General features: G+C 58.7%; 1 protein-coding gene across 5 annotated transcripts in view; it reads left to right on the top strand.

Annotated features, from left to right (window-relative positions):
* BRD1 (bromodomain containing 1) overlaps positions 1-9,027 on the top strand; it is a 33,135-nt gene extending 24,108 nt beyond the window's left edge. For 2 of the 5 annotated variants that reach the window (XM_052639316.1, XM_052639315.1), the window contains 6 exons: positions 437-916; positions 5,638-5,773; positions 6,120-6,247; positions 6,465-6,574; positions 7,093-7,247; positions 7,700-9,027. In XM_052639316.1, coding sequence (XP_052495276.1) covers positions 437-916; positions 5,638-5,773; positions 6,120-6,247; positions 6,465-6,574; positions 7,093-7,247; positions 7,700-7,883 — 1,193 coding nt within the window. In that variant the 3' untranslated portion in view covers positions 7,884-9,027. Of the gene's footprint in view, positions 1-436; positions 917-5,637; positions 5,774-6,119; positions 6,248-6,464; positions 6,575-7,092; positions 7,248-7,699 lie in introns of those variants that run through there. The other 3 variants (XM_052639317.1, XR_008199328.1, XM_052639318.1) reach the window with 3 other exon arrangements.
* Positions 9,028-15,281: the final 6,254 nt, after the last annotated feature.

The raw sequence follows: 15,281 nt of genomic DNA, 5'->3' as shown, positions 1-15,281 counted from the left end.
CTCCCTGTTCTTTGCCATCGACTTAGAATGCCCTGGTCAGAAATCAGATTTACATGCTTGTTTCCTTCTGTTTGCTAACCTTGTGGACCAGGTCAGGACTGTGGGAATGCCCGCTTAGACCCCCTTAGTTACGTGACATATTTTTCTTCCTCAAGGTAAGTGGCTGTCGATTGCAGCGACTGTCATGAGTTCGAATGATGTCTTGGGCTGGCGCATGTGCGGTGGGCTCAGGGAGCCTCTGGACCCTGGGTGCAGGCGCCGGCCGGGCGTCAGGGACGCGCACACAGTAACCGCGGCTGCTTGCAGACAGTTATGTGTGATGCTGTGTTTCCTTGATTGAATTAGTATTTTGGTGGACTTCACAATTATAGTAAGTTTTATGATAGCTTTGATAATTATCAGCTTTCAAAAATCACTTTATTTATAATTTTTTCAGGAGATAAATCTCCCCCTAAACTTGAACCATCAGATGCATTACCTCTTCCTTCAAACTCGGAGCCTAACTCAGAACCACCAACCCTCAACCCAGTAGAACTCCACCCAGAGCAGAGTAAACTGCCCAAAAGAGTCACATTTGGTAATGAGTCACATAACACTTGCACTCAGAGCGCGCTGCTAAGCGGACACTCTCCAGAGCCCACCCTCGCCCGTAGTGGCGCTGCGCCGGGGGCGGAGCCATCGAGCGATGTAAACAGACGCACTTCTGTTCTCTTCTGCAAACCGAAAAGTGTAAGCCCCCCAAAGTCTGCCGAGAACACTGAAACCCAGCCAACTTCTCCTCAGCTAGGGACCAAAACCTTTTTGTCTGTAGTCCTTCCGAGGTTGGAGACTCTTCTGCAGCCAAGAAAAAGGTCGCGAAGCACCTGCGGCGACTCTGAGGTGGAGGAGGGGTCCCCGGGAAAGCGCCTGGACACAGGTAAACAGCGCCCCCCGTGTGCTCCCAGTCTCGGGCAGTCGGGGTGGGGTGGGGGGGCCTCCAGGGCCGGTGTTTGCCCTTTGCTGTCCACGGGAGGAGACAGACACGGTTTCTTTTTGAAAAGCGCCCAGTCGCAGGCCTGAGGTGGCAGCACCTCAGGGTGGCCGAGGGCCCGGGTCCGCTTGGCCTGGGGGCCCTGCTGGTCCCCTCCTGGGAGTCTGGCCCCGGAGGCTCCGACTGTGGCGGGTGCGTGGGTGCCGGGCGGCGGGCCCCTCTTCTGAAGCCTGCGGGCCCGGTGGACACGGCATGTCGTCCGCCTGCCCTCTTGCTGTCCTGTGTGGCTTGGTTGGTTCACGTGCACTGAGCTGTCTGCTGCTAAGGCAGTGTGAATGTGGTTCTGGTTTATCACAGAGCACTCATGGCTGAGGTCTGTCTGATGAGCTCACGTCCGTGTGCCTGCGCTCCTCAGGAGTCCCCCGGGTTGTTTACACACCGGGCGTCTTTGCTCCCCTGCTTTCAGCCTGTACTGAACCCCAGCCCTTCTGGCGGATGCGCAGGGTTTCCGTGCTGGTGAACTAGCGGTGGGTCACCCTCGCGTCCCCTCTGGGGTGGCTGTGCTGTGGTTGTCTCTGGAGGCGTGCTGGCCGCGGACTGGAGCCGTGGCGTGAGTTGTTGGTGCGTCGGTCACAGCCACACAGAGAAGTGTGTCCTCCCCTCTGCTGCTTGGATTTGAGCCGCGGGTCCGCGGGGTGGGCAGGTCCCAGCTTTCACGGAGGTGTGTCTCCTGCACCTTGACAGACAGACCGGTCTTCTTGGCGCCAGAGTAAATGTGTGCCCGTTAACTAGCTTTATTAGATAGTACACTTTCCAGTAAGTAGAGTGCTTTTGATGAGTTGATGCCAAGTTGGCAGTTCTGGTGCATTTTAGAGCTAGGAGCTCTTCGGGCTGCGTGGGTGTCCGGGGCCCAGGCTCAGATGGGGCCCTTTGTGGCGGCCCTTTCTCAGCCGGGCTTAGTGGGAGACGCTTGGCTTGGCTTTCTGTTGCTAGGATTCTCCTAGCAGCGTCCCCGATGCCGGGAGGCGAGGCAGACGCCACTCTGTGGTCAGGGCCCTGGCGAAGCCGGTGTGCCGGGACTGCCAGGCCCTGAGTGCCCTCTCTAAGTGGCTGAGCTTCGGACCTCTGGCCCCGTGGGTCTCCGGCTGCTGGGCTTTCGGGGCCTCTGGGCTCCCTCCTGAGACGTCTCTGTAGGAACCACGTCCCTCCTTTGCTGCCACCCCTGAGACAAGGCCGCTGCAGGTTCTCAGGGATGGTGGCTGCTCTGGAAGGCAGTTCTGGAGGCCTTGCGAGTGGGCTGGGCACGTTGGAGTTGCCACCCCTGCGGCCCGGCTCAGGCAGAGCCCTTTCTTCCTCTCCGGATGGCGGCGTCTTCCGTCTTCCACGCGCAGTTCGTCCTGAGGGTCTGCTCGGCACCGACTGGGCTGGCCCCAGGTCCTGGGGTGGCCTCACCCGGGCGTCTGGCGGGCTCCGTGGCTCCAAGCCACAGACTTTGCGGTCTCGGGATGTGGGCATTTGCAGCCTTCTGCTTTTCCCAGAGAGGTGTTTTTGTGCCTCGTAGGAAGTCCTCGGTGTCCACTGCGTGTGGCAAGGCCTCCCTTCTTCCGGGCACGTGGGCCTCTCGTTGCAGGCACCACTGGGGGTCATCGCGCTGGCTGTCGCTCCCGGAGCCGTGTCTCTGGGGCCCGCGCTGTCTGCCCGCTTCCTCCGTGCCCACCGACTCTTGGCCTGGGCCCTCCTGTCGCGACACCTGCCGCGTGGCTCCTGGCTCCCGGCTCCTGGCATGCGTGCTGTTCAGGGAGTGTCTGGCCTGCAGGCCTTCAGTCAGACTAAACGGCTGTTTCGCTGTTTTCCAGGTCCTCGTTTTAGCTACTAACATGCGGGGTAACTCACTCTTTGGACCCTAACTGTTCTCTCTCTCACCTTGGACGGGAGAAGTGGAAGGACCCCGCATCCTTGCGTGTCACCCAGTCCTTGTGGATGGCATTGGAAGCGCCACACAAAACCCACACACAGCACCTGGAGGAGCCAGGCCGCCTCACCCTGCCCGCCCCGTCCGGCGGCCGGCCGCCCGCAGGTGCTCAAGCTGGCTGGGACGTCGCGTGGCCTCCCTGCGCCCAGGGCGACTGTGCAGAGGGATGCCTTGGGCTGAGGCCCCCGCGGAGCCGCTGCCTCCACAGACGACTGACGTGGACAGACCTGGCCTGCCCTCCCCGGCACCGGACTGGCTCTAGAGGACCCGGGGTGGCGCTGGGGCCGGTGCAGGAAGGACCGCGTGGCCCGGCCCGCGTGGCGTCGGCGCCATCCGCCCTCGCTGTCGCTGTTGGCGCTGGCCTTCCGGCTCCTGCTGCCCCCTGCTTGTCCTCCCGCGCCTCGGTCGCCCCCGGGTCTCTGGGGGGCACAGCTCTGTTTCTGTCACCACGCCGAGTGCCTGCTGCCGGGAGCGGTCGTCCTGTCCCGGGCGTGGGCCTCCCCTGACGGGGGCCCTGCCGGCCTTCCTGCTGCTGCGTCTTCTTGGAGCCGCTCTGGGCACAAGCAGGGCGTCGGGATCCTACCTGCTGCGCATCTGTGCTTCCGTTGAAAGGTGGAGAGGCACCCCAGAGTGCAGTTCCATTGCCGACAGTGAAAATGAAAGCCTGTAACTAAGACAGCCGGCCCTTGACGCCGCTGCTCCGAGAGGCTGGCTGTGGTCCAGTGCCCGGGGCGCCCCGCGCGAGCCTGGTGGGCTGTGGCCTGCAGGAGCCCCTGGGGGCCTCCTGTCCCCACGCCGTGAGGGTTCAGGACGCTCACTGTGGCCCCGCCGACCGGCATCTCGAGTTGGGCCAGGGCTCCCCGCTCGGCGTGTCAGTCTCTGGGATGGAGAAGGGGGTGTGAGACCCTGGGTGCCTCTTGTCATCCGAGGCATTGGCTCTGATTCCCAGGGACCCTGGGGCCTTTGGCCTGTCCCCAGAGCCACTTTTGACTGGGCCCTGACCTGACTCCTGGTGTTTCAAAGGGACCCTGTGCGAGCTCCTGCCCAGTGTCACTTCAGGCCCGGTGAGGTGCTCCAGCCACGGGCCGCATGCCCTTGGGCTTGTCTGACACTCAGCGGGTAGCGTGTGGAAGACTCTGCTTGACTCACTCGTCACCCTGGGTAGGGGTGTCCCCTGAGTCCTGGGGAGGCGCGCGTGTCCTCGTGTGCCCCAGCTGCCCCCCGGGTCCTCTCCCCCTGGTGTCGCTCGTCACCAAGTGTGTGCACGGACAGGGCTCGGTGCTGTCACCCCGCGATGCGCTCAGGGTCCTGGGGCTGCCCATCCCCCCTTTCCCAGCCTCTGTCGGGCCTTGGGTGGGCGGCTCCCGCCTCGCGCCGTGTGCTGGGGCCGCAGACGGCAGGCCCCGTTCACCCCTCGCCGAGCCCTTCCCAGGCGCCGGGTGCCTGTCAGGTGGTGAGGCTGCCCGTCACCCTCTCGGGGTCCTCTTCTCTGCCAGGAAAGGCAGCTGAGCGGCTCGGGGGGCGGGGGAGGCGGCCCCCCAGCACTGGTTCTGCGCTCCGCGGCTGAGCACCCTTGGCCCTGCTGTCCCTGAGGGCGTGTCTGGGCCTGGCCCTGGGTCAGAGGCTATCTGGGGGCCTCCTGGGGTGCGGGTGGGGTCTCGGAGCCGATCTGGCCCCTGGGCTGAGACGAGACGCTTGCTTTCTCAGGGTGGTTTGGTCCAGGTTCCCAAAATGAGTGTAACACTCCTGACTACCTGTGGTTGCTACTTATAAATAAATAAGATCTGGGTAGAAGAGAGAACGTGCCAGGCTTGGTGTGCGTCCGGCAAGGGGCAGCCGTCTGACCGGCTCACTGCGGGCGGGGCAGCAGAAAGCGTGTTGTCTTCCTGCGTCTTTGCTGCTGGCTGGTAAAGGGTCTCCCCGTCTCCTTTTATTTACAGAGAAATATGTACGGCAGATGAGAAAGCCGGTAATCAGCCAGTCCTTCAAAACATTTTTAAAGAAATGGATTTTTAGGTTTTTGAAGCATGAGGAATGGGATTCTTTTGAAGGAAAAGTCACGTTCCCCCCTGCAGCCGTCGCCCAGAGGGTCTGGGCTGGGCTGGGTGGCGCTGGACACGCCTCAGGCTCCCGGCGTGTCGTGACCCGGGGGATGGGGCGCTTGGTCTCCTCCCTGCCTCCTGCTGGCGTGGACTTCTGGGGCAGGACCTGAGGTTGGCTCTGAGGCCCTCCTTGACCTGCGGCGTGATGCTGTGGGTTTGTGGGTCGCTTGCTGTTTGGGCCTCCTGGCCTCCTGTGTGCTGTGGCAGGGTCGGTGTGAGTGGCTTCCGGACACAAGGGTCCCACACGGACCGGACGCTTGTCTTGGGTCTCAGGCTCTGGAGGGCTGGGGACCCCACTCGTGCTTTGTTTTGGAAGAAGGTTTTCCTTCGCTGGGGACGTGCAGATCCCTTGGAAGCCCCCGTGCCCCCTCGCAGGCTCAGGGCCTCGGCTGGTGGGGCTGGAGCGTCCAGGAAGGAGTAGCCGGTGTCTGTTCGCCGTCGTGGGAACCTGTTTCCACTCGGTTCCCCTCTTCTGTGCGTCTGTCTGTCTCCATGTGCCGGGCGCGTGGGTGTGGGTTGCAGGTGCGTTTGTCTGTGTTGTCCCGATTTAGAGAGCTGGCGAGCTCAGGGCTGCACGCACACCTGTTTTCCAGGTCTCACCAATGGTTTTGGGGCCGCGCGGGGCGAGCAGGAGCTGGGCGGCGCCCCGGGGAGGACCGCCGCGCCGCGCCGCCGCTGCGCATCCGAGTCCAGCATCTCCTCCAGCAGCAGCCCGCTCTGCGACGCCAGGTAGGCCCCGGGTGTGCCTGCTCCCCGCCGCCCGCTCTGTGGAGCTCACAGTGGGGAAGACAGCACGCGAGAGTTGAGCACAACTTGTGAGCGTCTAGGTCACGTCCACAGGGGCCTCCCCCCAGTCCTGGTTTATCACGGAGATGGCTGGGAGTCCCTGGGGGTCCTGTGGTTAGGACCTGCCGCTCACATTGCCTGGCCCAGGCTGGTCCTTGGTTGGGAAACTGAGATCCCACATGGTGGAGCCAAAAAAAAGTGGCTGTAGCCCACATTGCGTCTCCTGAACCCCCCAGGCCCGGCACCTGTGTGCTCTGGGTGCTGACGGTCTGTCCGCTTTCCCCTGAAGCTTCAGTGCACCGAAGTGCGGCCGCGGCAAGCCAGCCCTGGTCCGCAGGCACACGCTGGAGGGCCGCAGCGAGCTGATATCCTGCATCGAGAATGGGAACTACGCCAAGGCGGCGCGCATTGCCGCTGGTGAGTCCGCGCTCACCAGCCCTGCGCGGAGGGGGGGGTGCCGGAACCCGGAGGCCCGGGGGTGTGGAGCGGGGCAGGGGCACAGCTGCAGAGGACCCCGACACCACGCAGGGCCACTCGTGCCCCCGGTCCTGGTGCCCAGGTGACCTCAGGTGCGCGGCCCAGTGGGTCCTGAGGGCCCTCCTGTGACTCCCCTCTCCCCCACCCTTCTCCCCAGAGGTCGGTCAGAACAGCATGTGGATATCCACCGATGCGGCCGCCTCCGTTCTCGAGCCCCTGAAGGTCGTGTGGGCCAAGTGCAGTGGCTACCCCTCGTACCCAGCCCTGGTGAGTGCGGGTGGGCGGGTCAGGTGTACAGGCGCCGAGCCTCGGGGCCGTGTCCCCCGCTCCTGGGCCTGGGGCCATCCCGCACTGCCAGGACAGCTGTCCCTGGAGACCCCATGCAGAGTCGGGGTCTCAGGGTGTCGGGCAGGCAGGGCATCAGGGAGTTGGGGTGTGGGGGTCTCAGCTGGGGACTCGGAGTCGGGGGGTCTCAGGGTATAGGAGAGTCGGGGTGTGGGGGTCTCAGAGTTGGGGTTTCGGAGTCGGGGTCTCAGGGTGTAGGAGAGTCGGGGTGTGGGGGTCTCAGAGTTGGGGTTTCGGAGTCGGGGTCTCAGGGTGTTGGGGAGTCAGGGTGTGGGGGTCTCAGAGTTGGGCGCTTGGAGTCGTGGGGTGGGGGTCTTGCAGCCAGGGCCTCACGGTGTCGGGGTGCCAGGGCCTCGGGGTTGGGGTGCGGCTGGGTCCCTCCTCGCCCGCCGCCCGTCTGGCCGCCGCCTGTGCCGTGACCTCGCGCCCTCCCTGTGCAGATCATCGACCCTAAGATGCCGCGCGTGCCTGGCCACCACAACGGGGTCACCATCCCGGCCCCGCCGCTGGGCGTGCTGAAGACCGGCGAGCACATGCAGACCAAGGCCGACGAGAAGCTCTTCCTCGTGCTCTTCTTCGACAACAAGAGGAGCTGGTGAGCTCGGCCAGCCCCGGGACGGGCAGGGGGCCGCCAGCGCTGGGCCCCCCGGGTCCTCGTGCACTCTGCGGGCTCTCTGCGAGGGCCGCTCCCGCCGTGGCTGCACGGCTTCCAGCTCCAGGCTCCTCCGCAGCCCCCGCCCTGAGGCCCGTCTGAGGCCAGACCGCCCTGTGCTGGGGCCCTGCAATGTCCCCAGGTCAGGGGGTGGGGCGTCTCGCTGACCCTGCCTGCTCCAGCCGGCTGCCCTGCTGGGTTCTGCTGGGCAGCCCTGTGCCCCGCCAGCTGGGTAGTGGTGTGCCTGGCAGTCAGGCGGGGGGCGGCGGGCGTGCCCGCAGGGCTTGCACTCTGGGGTTGCAAGGAGCTGCCTGGGGTGTGGAGGCCGGGCATGTGTCGGGTCGCCATGGGCAGGTGGTGTGCTCGGGCCTCACAGTCTGTTTTCTTCCTCAAAGGCAGTGGCTTCCGAAGTCCAAGATGGTCCCTCTGGGCATTGACGAGACGATAGACAAGCTGAAGATGATGGAGGGCAGGAACTCGAGCATCCGCAAGGCCGTGAGGGTCGCCTTCGACCGTGCCATGAGCCACCTGAGCCGCGTGCACGGGGAGCCGGCCAGCGACCTCAGCGACATCGACTGAGCGGCGGCCCGCCCAGTGTGCATAGCTGCACATGCTGTTCATTGCTCCCCACTTAACTTATTCTCCGTTTAGCTCAGCTGGGTTCTTCCTCCCAGGGAGGGGGAGGGGCTCTTTACCGGTTTCCTATGACCCATCCCCATCTGGGCGCCGCCCCATGCCCCTCACAGGGCACCGGCGGGGGCGCTGCTGGCGTCATTTCTTCAATCTGTAGCTCTCTCTGTCTCTCTCTCTTTTTTTTTTTAAAGACTTTTGAATGTTTAATAATTTTGTAAATCATACTCTTTACACAGAGTACCACTATTTAATAGACGGGATGTACATTTACAATGACAAATGTGTATTTTAAGAAAGAAAATGACATTATTTTGAATGGTACTTTGTGGAAAGAGGTGGAGAATAAATTTATGCCGCGTGCATCACTCGCAAATCACCAAAAACACTCCGCCGCCTCCGTGAGGGCCGGGGCAGGCCTCCTGGGCCTCCCCTGCCGCCTTGCCCACCTGCCAGCCTCCCACGGTGTGCCTCCCAGCGGATTATTTATTGTAGAAAGTGTATTCATTTGCTTTATAATGAAAAATAAATTTGCAGAAGTATATTGATATGCATTTTTATACAGGCACATAAAAATTCAACTTGCTTTGGGAGCAGGATGTTGGTTGTTGTATAAATGACTCTGGCTGTGTGTGCTTTGATTTTGTAACTTGTAATCTTTTGTTTACAATGAGGGGCTTTCTGTAACTCGTTTTAATTTAGAACACTTTGGTAGCAATAGAAACTTTGGATACATTTTTGTATGGTACATGTGATGTATATAGAATTAGTACTTTATTTTTATTTTTAAGAGGTAAAAGCATTATGTTAGGGGAAAAGGTAGGGTGGGTTTCCAAAATTGCATTTTTTATATAAAAAAAATAAAGTCAAGATTTGGACAGTGTGGCCCTTTCATTCCTGCCTCCCTAGCACGCCGAGTGGCCGGCAGCCGGGCTGGGGAGGGTGCCCCGGCCTGGGCCTGCCCCTGGCCCGTGCCCCGCCTTCATCTCAGTGTTCTGGGGTGTCGTTATTTATTACTTCACCTAATCATATTTTTATTTTAAAATGGTAGCTTGAAACTTTAAATGTTTTTTTCTTTTCAGTTTCCATTGTTTGTAACATTTCCATAGAAACTTGAAAATAAAACATCTTCCTTGGATAGCTCTGTCCCGTGTCTGACGGCCGCCTTCTCTCTGCTGGGATCCCAGGTCCTCGTGGACGGCCTGCTGGGCTGCCTTGCCGCGGTGCGGCCTTGGCCGTGGTCCGAGGGGGATGAGAGGGAAAGAGGCCTCCCGCCCGGGGCCTGTGCTCGTGGTGGGGTGGGCGCTCCTGCACCTCCGCTCCCCCAACCCCTCTGGGGCTGCCCCGCCTCTCTGGGCCACCCGCTCGGCCCTGCCCGCGTGCAGCCTGCCCGTCTGCCCAGGTTCCGTGGTGTCGGCATGGACGTTAGCATCGCCGTTCCTCACCCCGCTGTGAGGCTTCAGAGGCGCGCCCAGCCTGGCAGTGGCTCCTCTGACGGAGGACGGCCCCAGGGAGCCCCCGTCTCGGAAGCTCCCTCAGCCCAGTGCTGACGGCCTGGCTCCCAACCCTGGGCAGGGCTGTGGGGGGTGGGGCTGCTGGCGGACCCCTTCCCCGGGCCCGAGGGCACCCTGTGTCCTTAGCTTGGGTCACGCCCCAATGGCCCTGGGGCTCCAGGATGTAGATGTTTCACAGTTGAGAGGATTTGTCTAAAGTCCAGTCTCCTGGGGCCCGACTCTAGCCTGTCCCCCTCTTGTTGCTTCCAGCTCATCTTTCGTCTCCATCTCTGTTTCAGACGTGAGTGCAGAGCGGGCTGCTGAGAGCTTGGCGGGGGTGCGGGGTGGTGTGTGCCCGCTGGGGGTGTTAGCCAGCTTGGGCACCTGCTCCCTGGGTCTTGCTCCTCTGTCTCTGGCCAGGGTGGAGCATCTCGTTGATAGTCTGAATTCTGTCCCTCGCAGGGCGGTTTAAAGTGGGGGCACCTGTGTTTGGGGGTCTCTTGGCCCTGGGTCATGTGGAGGTGTCCTGGGCCTGGTGGAGACAACACCTTGGGTGGGCAGTGTGGGGGCTGGTGGAGGGGAGTAGGTTTTCCCAGGGGCTGTGTGGGGAGGGGCTGGGTCCTGGGGGACCAGTGGGCAGGGGGCAGCTTCGGCATGTGCGGGTCTGCACGGGCGGCTGGGGCCCTCGGGCTGGTCTCTCAGCTCCTGCAGCTAACCCTGTGTGTTCTCTACTCGGGGCCCTGGCCCTACTGACTTGAGGCCACAGGGCCAGAGACTAGACAGCGGGGTCTCCTGGTCCAGGCAGAGAGTATGCGGCCCCCACAAGTGTGGCCCTGGCGTCCAGCTCCCAGCCTGTCCTAGGGCATTCTGTGTTCAAGGCAGTGTAGAGGGTGCTTGTTACAGGGCTGGGACTCCCGACCTGTCCCCTCACACAGGGTCCCCCAGCGGTGCGGCTCCTCGCCAGTCCTGTGGGCAGCACTGAGCGGGGCAGGGATCCTTGTGTCCCCCTGCACGCCCTCTGTGGGGCCCTCCATCCCAGATGTGTCTTCCTGGCCCCCTTCCAGGCCTGCTCTGTGAGTATGATGGACTCGCCACTCCTGGACCAGGTACATCTGGCTTCTCGGGGGAGGAGGGATCAGTGGTCCCCCAAATCCTTCCCCACAAACCAGGGGCTGACCCCAGGCTGGGGAGACTGTTCACACCCCCCACACCCCAAGAACTGGTGGGGTCAGGTCTTGCCACCGTCACTCAGACCCCAGCCCCTCCTGGGACCCCCGCCCCTCCCCAAGGGAACACCATCCGTGGGCAGCTGAGGCCCCCAGCCTCATCCTTGAGCCCCAGGCTTTCAGAGCCGAGTTCTGCTGGGTGGGGCACGGCCTCTCCTACAGCGCCTGCTGCTGAGATGCCGGCTGGCCGCCCCCACTGCACTCTGCTTGTGTGTTGTGATGAAGCCTCTTGAAATAAAGGCCACACTTCCAGGCTCCTTTGCAGCTCGGTGAGGCCTGGGGACCAGATAGATGCTAAGTAACTGGAAGCACCACTTCCAGGAAATGTCCTCCAGGTGGGAGGAGTTTCCTCTTGCTGGCTGGAATGTGGATGGGGTGGTTGGAGCCAGAGCAGCCGTTCTGGGCCATGTGGAGAGTGGCAGGACCACAAGATGGATGGAGCCTGGATCTTTGATGCAAGCACAGAGTTTTCCTGTTGTGAAATGCAATTCATATTTTATGGCGAGACGAAAGTTTGTACAAAAAATGTTCTCTACCCTTTGGACCACTCTCTCCCCCTACTTCGCCTCTGCATGGCGTATCTGCAGTATGTATCAACCAAACTTTCCCCATTGGCAGGAATACCTGCTCAACCATGAAAACCAGTACTCTCCCAGCATCAGCAAGACAACTCCTTAAAGATAAATTCCTTCTTAATCTCCTGAGGGGTCATGATGACACTTAGATCTGGGTTGTGTAAATTGTCAATAATAAGTCATTTGATGTCCAACCCTCAAGGTTGAGATACAAGGTCTCAGAAACCTTATATCACTGTGCCTTGACATAAAATGGGCAAAACAGCTCTCAGAGCTTACTGATATGCCCTTCCCAGGTTATAATCCTCAAATTTGGCTCAGATAGAATGTTTCATTTCTTATGTAGCTTGGCTGATTAATTTTTCATCAACACCATGAATCCTGAAGGCTTTATGTACTGTGTGTGTGTGGCAAGTCACTTCAGTTCTGTCTGATTCTTTGAGATCCCATCCACTGTAGCCCGCCAGACTCCTCTGTCCATGGGATTCTCCAGGCAAGAATACTGGAGTGGGTTGACATTTTCTCCTCCAGGGGATCTTCCCGACCCAGGGATCGAACCCAGGTCACCCGCATTGCATGCGGATTCTTTACAAGTGCCACCTGGGAAGCCCAATAGTTCACCAATAGGACAGAAAAAAACGGGCAAACAGGGGACTCGTTTCACAGAAGAGTAAATACAATCGGCTCTACACATGGTGAAAAAAATGCTGAATTTCACGCATAGTAACAGAGATGCAAATTACAGTGGCGCCATAAAGGCCATTTTAAACCTTCCGGAGGGCAGAGAAGCAAGACGGGGTGCGGCCTGGCGGCCGGAGGACGCGGCGCCGAGCAGCCAGTCGGGCCCCAAGCCGGTCATCCGGCCGGAGCCCTTCCGGCCCGAGGCACTGCCTGAGTGACGAGCCGTGAGCCGTGCCCACCGCGAGAAGCGATCTCTCAGGCGGCAGAATCTAGGAAGAGCCACGGTTGGCAGCGCCCTCGACGTCCACAGGCAGGGAGGCGGGGCCCGTCGGAGACTCAGTGCCCGGGGCTCCTCACGGCCTCGCCCCCTGACGGGGGAGGGTGGACACTGTGTGCCCTGCTGGGTCAGAGGGGGCGCCCGCTTGCATACGTGCAGAGACCTGATCCCCGATCCCCGATCCCTGGAGCGGGCCCGGAGCCCGGCAGCCCAGGGGCTCCCTCCAGGTGAGGCTGGGTGGGCGGGGGTCCAGCCTGGGGTCCGACAAGGACCAACCAGCATCCAGCGGCTCCTGGTTCCCGTATTAAAGGTCGGGGACACAGAGCCGACGGTCGGTCTCTGCTCCATTGCCAGGCAGCCGGGACTGTGGGAACCGGCCTCGGGTTGGGGGACACTGGCTGGCTGGGGGGCTCCGCGGGGCTCCGTGTGCTTCCTCCCTGTTGGGGGCCCCGCCGTTTATAACCGACTCTTGCTTTAAAATGCCTCGTCACTGTTCCGCTGGCTTCTGCCATAAACGACGTGAATGAGTGACAAGAACACACGTTCCCTCCCTCCCGAACCTACCCACCCTCCACGTCCCACCCTTTAGTTTGTCACCGAGCGCCCCTCTGGTAGCTTCCACGGGCTGGCTGTTTTACACACATCCTCCAATTAATACACACACCAAAGCAAAACAAAATCTGTAAAAAAAAAAAAGCACGTCAATAAAAGCACAGAACCGGCATGTGGTCACAGCGTGTGCTGACTGCTGAGCGGAGGCTCGGCCTGGGTCCAGTCCCATGGTTATCACCCCACTTGACACACGAGACTTGTGTTTAAAAATAAATACTTACCTGTCCTGGAGGACTTATTTTATTTGGTCTTAAAAAGCGATATACACAAAGATATTGAAAATTAAAAATTCATCAGTGCTCCAAGACCATCAGGCTCACCGAGATACAAGGGGGTGATTTGTCAAGGTGGCTGGGAGTAGGGGGCCTGAGCTCTTTGCTGCAGATTTGGGGAGACACCGTGGAGGGCAGAGGCTCCTTGGGAAATCCGTTTGATGGTGTTCTATTGCCTTATCTCATTAACGTGCTTCTTCTGTTGCAAATGAAAAGTGTCTCTTGTGCTACCAACTCCCATCCTAGAGCCTAGACCCTCCAGGCCCCCACGCCTCCTTCCGCCTGCCCGACCAGAAGAGGCCCCCAGGGTAGAGGTACCCAGAGGTCTGAGAGCTGTGGTTGTGTCTGGGGTGGTGGGCGGCCCTGTGCACAGGACTTGGGCTGGGTGGGGGTAGGGGGTGGGCAGGAGCCCCAGGCCCTCCTGCTGTTATTAACCAGTTCAGCTCAGTCTGTCCTACTCTTTTCGATCCCATGGACTGCAGCCCACCAGGCCTCCCTGTCCTTTACCAACTCCCGCAGTTTGCTCAAACTCATGTCCATCAAGTCAGATAAAACAGCCATAGTTGGAAAGTGTTCCCTTGGTATCTCTAATTTTCTTGAAGAAATCTCTCGTCTTTCCCATTCTGTTGTTTTCCTCTATTTCTTTGCATTGATCGCTGAAGAAGGCTTTCTTATCTCTTCTTGCTATTCTTTGGAACTCTGCATTCAGATGCTTATATCTTTCCTTTTCTCCTTTGCTTTTCGCTTCTCTTCTTTTCACAGCTATTTGTAAGGCCTCCCTAGACAGCCATTTTGCTTTTTTACATTTCTTTTCCATGGGGATGGTCTTGATCCCTGTCTCCTGGACAATGTCATGAACCTCCGTCCACAGTTCATCAGGCACTCTGTCTATCAGATCTAGGCCCTTAAAATCTATTTCTCACTTTCACTGTATAGTCATAAGGGATTTGATTTAGGTCATACCTGAATGGTCTAGTGGTTTTCCCTACTTTCTTCAATTTAAGTCTATATTTGGCAATAAGGAGTTCATGATCTGAGCCACAGTCAGCTCCCGGTCTGGTTTTTGCTGACTGTATAGAGCTTCTCCATCTTTGGCTGCAAAGAATATAATCAATCTGATTTCGGTGTTGACCATCTGGTGATGTCCATGTGTAGAGTCTTCTCTTGTGTTGTTGGAAGAGGGTGTTTGCTATGACCAGTGCATTCTCTTGGCAAAACTCTATTAGTCTTTGCCCTGCTTCATTCCGCATTCCAAGGCCAAATTTGCTTGTTACTCCAGGTGTTTCTTGACTTCCTACTTTTGCATTCCAGTCCCCTATAATGAAAAGGACATCTTTTTGGGTGTTAGTTCTAAAAGGCCTTGTAGATCTTCATAGAACCGTTCAACTTCAGCTTTTTCAGCATTACTGGTTGGGGCATAGACTTAGATTACTGTGATATTGAATGGTTTGCCTTAGAAATGAACATAGATCATTCTGTTGTTTTTGAGATTGCATCCAAGTACTGCATTTTGGACTCTTTTGTTGACTATGATGGCTACTTCATTTCGTCTAAGGCACTCCTGCCCACAGTAGTAGATATAATGGTCATCTGAGTTAAAATCACCCATTCCAGTTCCTTTTAGTTCGCTGATTCCTAGAATGTCGACGTTCACTCTTGCCATCTCCTGTTTGACCACTTCCAATTTGCCTTGATTCATGGACCTGACATTCCAGGTTCCTATGCAATATTGCTCTTTACAGCATCGGACCTTGCTTCTATCACCAGTCACATCCATAACTGGGTATTGTTTTTGCTTTGGCTCCATCCCTTCATTCTTCCTGGAGTTATTTCTCCACTGATCTCCAGTAGCATATTGGTTACCTACCAGCCCAGGGAGTTCATCTTTCAGTGTCCTATCTTTTTGCCTTTTCATACTGTTCATGGGGTTCTCAAGGCAAGAATACTGAAGTGGTTTGCCATTCCCTTCTCCAGTGGACCACATTTTGTCAGACCTCTCCACCATGATCCGCCCGTCTTGTGTTGCCCCGCGGGCATGGCTTGGTTTCATTGAGTTAGAAAAGGCTGTGGTCCTAGTGTGATTAGATTGGTTTGTTTTCTGTGATTGTGGTTTCCATCTGTCTGCCCTCTGATGCCCTTTCTCAGCACCTACTGTCTTACTTGGGTTTCTCTTACCTTGGATGTGGGGTCTCTCTTCATGGCCTCTCCAGC

This window comes from Budorcas taxicolor, chromosome 5, assembly GCF_023091745.1.
Source record: "Budorcas taxicolor isolate Tak-1 chromosome 5, Takin1.1, whole genome shotgun sequence".
NCBI classification, from domain to species: Eukaryota; Metazoa; Chordata; class Mammalia; order Artiodactyla; family Bovidae; genus Budorcas; species Budorcas taxicolor.
Note: the sequence above shows the minus strand (reverse complement) of the source record. Positions and strands in the feature narration are given on the sequence as shown.